We start from the raw sequence: 9,471 nt of genomic DNA, 5'->3' as shown, positions 1-9,471 counted from the left end.
ATTACAACACAAGGATAAGCACTACTTTATCCTTCAAAAAGAGGGGAGGTGAAGCTAGAAAAATAGGCATTTCAACCCTCGCAAAAACTAACTATCTATACGACTAGCTAACAAAAAAAATTGTCTTATCGTATTTGGTCCTTATTGAAGGCATTTGGCTCTTGTCCAGTTGGAATGAACCTTTAGCCCCCACTGAAAGTTGATGATAGGAGTCATATAAGGATCCATTCTGACTATTAACAACAAGTTTGGCTAAAAAATTTGCTACCTCGTTAGCCTCTCTAAAACAATGCTTCACCTTGACATTAGCGTGTTTCTTCAATTGTTGTAACTCCTCTATGATCAGGTTCAGTTTGAAATTGCAGCATTTGCCTTCATTTATCATCTCCACAATAGCTAGCGAGTCCAACTCTAGTATGAAGTTAGAGTGATTTTTCTGATAACAAATGTTCATCCCGTGTTTAGCAGCCATTGCTTCTGCCTCTAGGTTACTTGCACATCGAATGGGACAGGAAAATGCCAAGACAAAATCACCTTTCTCATTTCTTAATACTCCGCCCATACCAACGCTTTCATTGGTAGAGATAAAGCTACCATCTGTATTCAATTTCAGTGTTCCAGCAGTAGGAAATTTCCAGCAAGCAATGATGCTTTTGGGACAAGGTCTTAATCTTAAGAGAGTGTCACAAAAGGAGATCCAAGGTAATGTCAAACTATTAGAAGGAAAGGCTTGAGACATGGCACTCAAAATGTTCCTTTCTGCTTGCTTGATCATTATATGCACACTGAACTTCTTTCTTTCTCTGTATTTGCACTCGCAATTTTGTTTCCAAATTTCCCAACATATGACAATCCTGATAATCATCTTGTGAATTTCATTTGTGGTCTTTTGATTCCACCAAATATCAATCAAGTGTCTAATAGTTCCTCGGTGAGCACGAATGCCTAGTGGCCTTCCAAAATGTTTCCAAATAAGTTGAGCAGCTTCACCTGTAACAAAAACATGAAACATATTTTCTACTACTGGGACCAAGCAGCAATTACAATTGGTGTCCCTGTTAGCTCTAAATCTTGCAAAAAAAATCATCAAAAGGAAGTTTACCTTGCCATAGTCTCCAAGTGAGAAAGGAGATTTTAAACGGAATGTTAGAAGTCCACATTTTTGCTAAAAACTGATTTTGAGGTCTCTTGGTTCTAAGCATTTTCCAGGAAGACTTGTTTGAGTATTTACCATCAGTATTCAAGTCCCAAAAAACTTGATCCTTTTTATTTTTGTTACCAATTCCAATGGTAATAATGTGTTGCACCATATGTTCAGATAAAGTGTGTCTTAGCTTATGGATATTCCAAGTACCATCACGTAAGAAGTGATTGACTAAGGTATTTATGTTTTTTCTACTATCAGGGTAAAACATAGCAAGAGGACCTTTACCACTCCAATTATCCCATCAGAAGCTACTTGATCCCAAGTTGATCTGCCAAATCATATGTTCTTCTGCCTGACTTCTTACTTGAGTCATCATTTTCCATTGATGAGAGTTACCTGAGGCCCATTTTTTAGTAGTGATACAATATTTATTTTTTAGGAAGGTAGCCCAAAGAGAAGGAATAGATCTGAATCTCCACCACCTCTTTGTAGCTAAAACCATGTTTTGTTCCTCCATACTCCTGATGCCAATTCCACCCTCTGCTTCGGGATAACATAGGTTTCTCCATGAGCTCCAGTGATACTTTTTTTGACCTTGGTGCGCTCCCCAAAAGAAATTTGCAAAGTGTCTTTCCAAAAGTTTGAAAATTGCTTTAGGATGCGAGAGTGTATGTTGGGAGTTCTTGGAGCACATGCTTGATTAGAACTTTCTTCCCTCCATAAGACAATATTTTCCCTTGCCAACCTCCTAATCTTTTGATTACCTTGCTTACCATAATGTCAAAGTACTCTATTTTTTTCCTTCCAACATATATAGGACATCCAAGATAAGTAAATGGAAATTTCTTATCCATAAACCCTGAACTGTTCCTCATCCTGTTAATCTTGGTGGCAGAGGCTTTAGGAGAAAGAAGCTTTTCTCACTATTCACCTTTTGTCCTGAGCTAAGTTCATACTTCTTTATTTGCTTCATCACAAGTTTGATAGATTTAGTTCTTCCACTGCTGAATATTACTATATCATCTACATAAGCCAAATGGTTAATCATCGGCCCTCTTTTAGACATAGAAAAAGGGGTGAAATTATCATTTTGAAGCACATTATTCAGAGATCTAGTAAGTACTTCAGCAGCTAGAATAAATAAAGATGGAGATAAAGGGTCTCCCTGGTTAAGTCTCTGAGATGAAGTGAAGAAACCTGTCCTTGAGCCATTTATAATGATTGAATACCAAACACCTGAAACAAGGTTCAAAATCAAGTTGATCCAATTTTCAGAAAAGCCAAATTTTCTAAGAATTGATGTAACAAAGTTCCAAGACATTCTATCATAAGATTTGGCCATATCCAATGTTATGACTATGTTACCACACTTTTTAGGATGAGAAATAGATTGGATGATTTCTTGAGCTAAGAGGAAATTTTCAGTGATTAACCTGTCTTTTACAAAACATGATTGATTTTCAGAAATTAGGTTAGGCAGAAGAGGGTTGAGTCTTAAAGTCAAATATTTTGAAATAATCTTATTATAAAAGTTAGATAAACTAATGGGTCTGAACTGAGCAAAACAATCAGGAGTGCTAGTCTTTGGAATTAGAGCTAGGCAAGTATGAGAAAAGAATTTGGTGAGTTTTTTTCCTTGAAGAAATTCAATGACAAAGTCAGTAATATCCTGTTTTATGATATCCCAACAACTTTGAAAAAAGAAGCCATTGAAACAATCTGGTCCTGCTGTACTATCTGCACTAAGGCTAAAGACAGGTTCCTTGATCTCCTCTTGCAAGGGAAATTTAGATAAATTAGTGTTATCCAAATCAGTTATAGCTCTGGGAATGCACTCCAGGATGTTGTGGTCTAGGACTGGCTCAGGGAGATTAAAAAGAGTCTCAAAGTGTTTGACGGCAACTTTAGCAATTTTCTCCTCATTTTGAACCCATTTTCCTCTATTATTCTTGATCCTTTTTATCTGAAGCTTGCTTCTATTGTTTCTAAGGAGGCAATGGAAATACTTTGAGTTTCTATTCCCTTCTTCGAAACATTTGATATGAGCCTTCTGTCTGAGAATATAATCTAATCTCATTAGTAATGTTTTGGAACTTTTACTATTAGTTTACGTTGTTATTTAATACTAAAAGTAGAAAGAGAAAAATATAATAATTTTTTCTTGTTTTCATAAATTATATTAGTTTACGATTTTCATAAGCAAGCAATAAATATTACTCCTATAAAATATTGGAAAAATAAACTAAATACACAACTTATTTTATTATATTCTCTAAAATTTCCTACTATTTAAATTTATTTTTTTACAAAATTCCCTACTTTACATGATGTATCGGTCAGATACATCACTTTACGCGATGTATCGGGATGTTACTTTACGCGATGTATCGGTCAGATCATCACTTTACGCGATGTATCAGAACGTTGAGGGATGTATCCGAAACTAGAACGCGATGTATCAGGACTTTTTGGGATGTATCTGGATTCCACCAAATTTAAGAAATTTTTGTAATTTGAAAAAAATAGGAATAGGATGTAATTAGCTCATTCATAACACAATGGAATTTGTGTAAAATCTTCAAAAATATTTTAACACAATTGCTATGTAGAAGTAATTTCCACAAAAAAAAAAAGAATTTCTAATGTGAAAATGTGACATGATTCGATTATAAGAATTCCTAGAAAACCTATGGTTGTAAGGTGGGGAAAGAGAAGTAATTAAAAAAGGCAGGTACTAGATTCTTTAGGAGGATATGACAGCAAGAGGTGCTACCATATATATATATACACACACTCTACCTCTGCACTTGTAAAAACATGCATAGCCCGATATATAAGAAACATGCATAGCTAAGAGTCTTGTGTTGTGTTAACACACAAGTCAGCCACAGCTAGTTTTATTTTGTTTGTTTATCGTGAACCATCATCATGCCTAGAGAACGCGATCCTCTCGTTGTTGGTCGTGTCGTAGGGGATGTATTGGACCCATTCACAAGAACTATTGGCCTAAGAGTTATATATAGGGATAGAGAAGTTAATAATGGCTGTGAGCTTAGGCCTTCCCAAGTTGTTAACCAGCCAAGGGTTGAAGTTGGAGGAGAAGACCTACGTACCTTTTTCACTTTGGTAATATAAGTTTTATCCTTTTTACCTCTATAGCTTTGTTTTGGAAAATAAGTTATTATTTCTACGAGTTTCATAAGCAGCAAAAAATATTATAAAATTTGTCTTTTTCGAAAGGTTATGGTGGACCCAGATGCTCCAAGTCCGAGTGATCCAAATCTGAGAGAATACCTTCACTGGTCCGTATCGTCTCCTTCCTCCCAATTCCTTATTCTCTCTTCTTTTAATCTGTTTCTTTTTTGCTTTTTACATTCCCATAATTATATTCTTTAAACATCTTAGTTATATGATTAAGAAACATTTCATTATTGGATTAAAGTTGTATCTATCTATCTATGTATGTATAATTAATAATGTGAATATTATTTTTATATCATCACAAATCATAATAGGTAAGTTACAATTTTTATTATCTTATAATTATCATAATTGAATATATAACTTTTACACTATGGAATTTTATAAACCATAAAACATGCCATCACAATTATTATTTTTATCATGTTGGAGAGGAACACATGAGTGGGTCAAAAATAAGTTAAATAAAAGAAAATAAGATATTTGCCCTATTAATATTTTACACTCATAAGAAATATGTTCCTACATGAATAATATGAATATATTATTCGTGACTTAAAAAATAGTCAAACGAGAGTTAAGGTAAAAGTCAAAATAAGTTTAATTGTTTAAACTCTCCGCTGACAATCATATGAATATTTTTAAATTTTGTTGTATCCATCTAAATATCTACTTTTTAAGGAATGACATTTATTTATAATAATCATATTTGATTCGTTGATGATTATATTTTTTTAGGGCAATGCTAAATGACAAGAAATTTAAAAAGTTTATGATATTTTTTTTATTTTAAAATAAACTGATCTTTTTCTATTTTTTAATTAAAAGGTATTAAAGTTAAAAAAATAAAAAAATAAAAAAAATAAAAAATATCATTCTGAATTTTCTGAGCAAAAGAATTTTTACTTTTTTTTTAATTTTAAAAAAATGATTGTCAGGCCTAGTCATATCCTTCTAAATTGGGTGAGATTCTGCTACGCTGACCCTCTTATAATATTCCCAATAAAAACTTGCAGTAGTCTTTTAATGTGAAGGAGAAAGGGAACAGAAAAAAATGTAGTGGACCAATAAATCTTGTTCCAGAATCATTTATAGCTAGTACGGATTATTCCGTGTTCTACAATCATGCACAAGCCATGTCGTTTCATTTTTTACTCATTTTACATAAATATCAGGAAAAATTGTTGAATTATTTCTTATAAAAATATCACTCAACATTACTCTCTGTTACTAATTACTTGTTTATTTTTAAATTGACATATCTATTAAGAAAATAATTATTGACACAATGAGTTTATCATTTTATCCCTATTAATTATTAAGTGGATGAATTAAAAATTTAAGATTTTCAAAAAGTTTTACTTTTTTCAAAATAATTAATTGAGGGTATAATAGGTAAGAAAAATTTGTCCTTTCTTGATTTGTCAAAATTGACAAGTAATTAGGGACAACTATAAAAGGAAAAATGAACAAGTAATTAAGCACAGAGAGAATATCTAATTTGTACTCCTTCCCTTCCTATTTATATGCCATTCTTATTAAAAATAAATGTTCCTTAATATTTGTCATTTCAAAAAACCAATACATAAATAACACTATTCTTCCTATTTTACCCTTGAGAGTTGTAAGCCTTGAAAGTATGAATTTGAAAAACATAGAAAAATTAAATGATTAGTTCAATTTAATTAATCAAAATAAATTAATTTAAATCTAATTTAAAATTTGACTTTAAGAAAACACGAATTAAGAGCACAATAGTAAATTTAATTGATTTCTTAAGAGATGTAAAATATAAAATAGTGATATAAATAGGAACAGGGGAAGAAGTTTTACTCTTATGGTTTGTTAAGGTGTGTGCTAAATGACAACATCTTTTTTGTCTCGTAAAGTGAACATCTAGTAGGTGGTGAGTAGGGGTGGCAATTTCAGCCCATATTAATAAAATGAGTCTATTTTATTCATATTTAATGATTTGGATCACTCATATTTTAATTGGGTAAATATGGGCTTCAAGCTATTTTAAGAGTCTCTACAAATATGATCAAAATGGTTAAAATATGGATATTCAATTGACTCATAATAGATCACTTAGTTCTCATTTCCACTCAAAATTCTTAATTATGCTAAAAAATAAAAAAATTAATATTAATTTTCAAAAATCAATTAATTTTCAAACTTAATTGAAAAAATAGTTTTTTTTTTGTTTTTGGAAAAAAAATGAAAAATAGGGATAGGTTGGTGGAAGGGGGTAAATTTTTATTTTTTTGAAAAAACAAATTTTTTTTGTTTTTGTAAAACAAAAAAAATTTAGGGGTCAGTTGGAAAAAGCAGATTTCTTTTTGTTTGTGGAAAATTAAAAAAAAATTAGGGGTTGGTTGGTGGAAGGTGGGGGATGCCCAAGGGGAGGGGGTAATTTTATTTTATTTTTGAAAAAACAAAAAAACAGATTTTTTTTGTTTTTGGAAAACAAAAAAAAATTTAGGGATCGGTTGGTGGAAGGTGGGGGGAGGTGGTGGGGGTGCCCAGGAGAGGGGATAAATTGATGTCATGAAGTCCCAGTTCACTTAGTCAAGGAAATATGAAGAGGTTTTAAATGGGTTAGAACCATTTTATCCAAATTCATATTTACTCATATTCTATTTGGATTGATTGTAACTCAAACCATTTTTACTTAATTCATATTCAATCCACCTAAATTCGATCCAATCTAACCATTTGCCACCCCTAGTGGTGAGTGAGTGAATGCCATTGAATGAAAAGATTATCTGTTTTTGTCACCTTTACCACTAAAAGTTTTGTCTCTTTTTATTCTTTGAGTTCCTCCTGCACAAGATTTTATTTTTGGATAAATCCTTTTGGCCAGAATTTGATCAAAATGATATTTTATCTTTTTAAATATTTCTATCCTTTTAATTTTAATATTTTTAAATTATAAAATGGAAAAAATATCAGTTTATTTTAAAATAAAAAAGATATTATTTTTTAAATTTCTGACCAAATTTTCTGGCCATTTAGCATTATCCTTTATTTTTTATATGCCTTTCTTAGGAATTCAGAGTTGGTATAAATAGGATCTACTTGGCTATGACTTTTTTTTTCCACTTCATTTAAAAATCAGTGTTTAATCATTTAAATTATAATTCATGTATTGAATATATAGGCTATTATACTTTTTAGAAAAAAGTATTTTTAAGCAATTAAATATTATTTGTAAAAGATATAACCAAATGCAACTTCATCTTCAATTTCAAAATTTGCAAATAAAGTCAAAAAATATTTATACGAAGTCGGATGATATTAAAAATTACTCTTTTTTTTCTTTCCTATTTCTTCTTGTTATATATATAACTAATTATTAACTTTTTTTTTTATTAATGACAGGTTGGTAACTGATATTCCAGCTACCACAGGTTCAAGTTTTGGTGAGAATCCTCTTTTTGTTAATTGTTTGTTTCTTGTCTTCCCATATTTTCGATTATTTACTCTTTTTAATACACCCTATTTTTGTTCTTATTTAGAAAATTAATGCATTCTTTTGACACATGAAAAAAATTAATAATGAAGGAATTTTTTGAAACTTTACGCTATGTATGAAGGTGATCAATATTGTTTACATTTTTTAAAAAGAACTAATTTTAAAGGAATTTGTTTTAAAAATAATCATTATCTTATTTAAAAATTGACAAATAATTTGAAATATATATGTTTATAATAGTATAGACAAATAATATGAAACTAACGGAGTAATGATAAAAGGAATTTGTATTGAGTGGGCAATGTTGCGTTAAATCATGTTTGTCCTAGACTTTTAAAACCTAGGGAAGGGAATGAAATCTATTCTCAAACGTGATTGAGGTGCCCTATTAAGCATTCCTAAAAGATATGCTAACAATTAATATCCTTTAATTATGTCCCACACTAGAACGATTACCCCAAAAGTTCTTAAGTACTAGACTCTAAATCGTAAATCTATTGTATACATAACATTAAAAGATTACGTACCTATTTGGCTAAATTTTTAGAATAAGATAATTTAAAAGAGTGTTCTTTTTTTTTTTCTTTCAAAAACACATTTTTTAAAATAAACATTTTTTGAAAAAAGAAAAAAAAAACATTTTTAGCTGACCAAAGGTTTAGGAGACTTGGGCTCTGCCATACGTGTTTTCCCATTCACTTTTCTTCGTCCTATATTCCAAAAATAAATTTCCATTTTTATTTATGGTTTTTTTTAACATATTAAGAAAATATGATATATATTGTTTTCTGTTTCATGCTCATCATTAATTTCTTATTCTCCAAATCAATTCCTAAAACCTAAGAGCATACAACAATTGACATAGATATATTGTGATAAAACACCATAATAGTTATTGTATATTTGTATACCTTTTCAATTGTTTAAAAAAGAATGACCCACTTTCGTTTCGTTTAAGATTAGAAGATAAAAAAACATTTTGATACATATATTTAACATAACTTTAATTTAATACCACAAAATTCAAATTAAAAGTGAAAACATGTGATGATGATTTGTTTTTGAAATGGAGGAAGTAGGCTGGATATATATCTACATAAGTAGTCACTTGAAATGCATGTAAAATTGTTACTTAAAACATACTTACTATCTATAAGTAGCTAGTGCATGAAAGTGAGGTTGGTTCTTTATATGTACTTTGTAGGGCAAGAAATAGTGAGCTATGAAAGTCCAAGACCATCAATGGGAATACATCGATTTGTATTTGTATTGTTCAGACAATTAGGTCGACAAACAGTGTATGCTCCAGGATGGCGTCAGAATTTCAATACAAGAGATTTTGCTGAACTCTATAATCTTGGTTTACCTGTTGCTGCTGTCTATTTTAATTGTCAAAGAGAGACTGGCAGTGGTGGACGTAGAAGGTCTGCTGATTGATATATATCTATAACTCTACTACTACTTATTAATTACGTACGTACTACAAAAGGCATGCACATGTCTCTGTGCAACAAAATGCATGCCACTTTTTTTTTTTGCTTTTTGTCTTTAGCTAATAATAACCACCAATCTCTACTACTTTTCTTACAACTTTATCTTTTATATAATATATATATATATATATATATATATATATACTCTTTTACTT

The 9,471-nt window shown here is 30.5% G+C and overlaps 1 protein-coding gene across 1 annotated transcript; it reads left to right on the top strand.

Annotated features, from left to right (window-relative positions):
• The first annotated feature begins 4,067 nt into the window (after window positions 1-4,067).
• LOC102601844 (protein HEADING DATE 3A-like) lies at window positions 4,068-9,380 on the top strand. The gene is made up of 4 exons (XM_006352084.2): window positions 4,068-4,273; window positions 4,388-4,449; window positions 7,730-7,770; window positions 9,028-9,380. The coding sequence occupies exons 1-4, from the start codon at window positions 4,076-4,078 to the stop codon at window positions 9,258-9,260; spliced, it is 534 nt and encodes a 177-aa protein (XP_006352146.1). The 5' UTR covers window positions 4,068-4,075; the 3' UTR covers window positions 9,261-9,380.
• Window positions 9,381-9,471: the final 91 nt, after the last annotated feature.

The sequence above is a fragment of the Solanum tuberosum genome, unplaced genomic scaffold, assembly GCF_000226075.1.
Source record: "Solanum tuberosum cultivar DM 1-3 516 R44 unplaced genomic scaffold, SolTub_3.0 scf00142, whole genome shotgun sequence".
Classification (NCBI taxonomy): domain Eukaryota; kingdom Viridiplantae; phylum Streptophyta; class Magnoliopsida; order Solanales; family Solanaceae; genus Solanum; species Solanum tuberosum.
The sequence above is the reverse complement of the archived record's forward strand: the minus strand, read 5'-3'. Positions and strand labels throughout refer to the sequence as shown.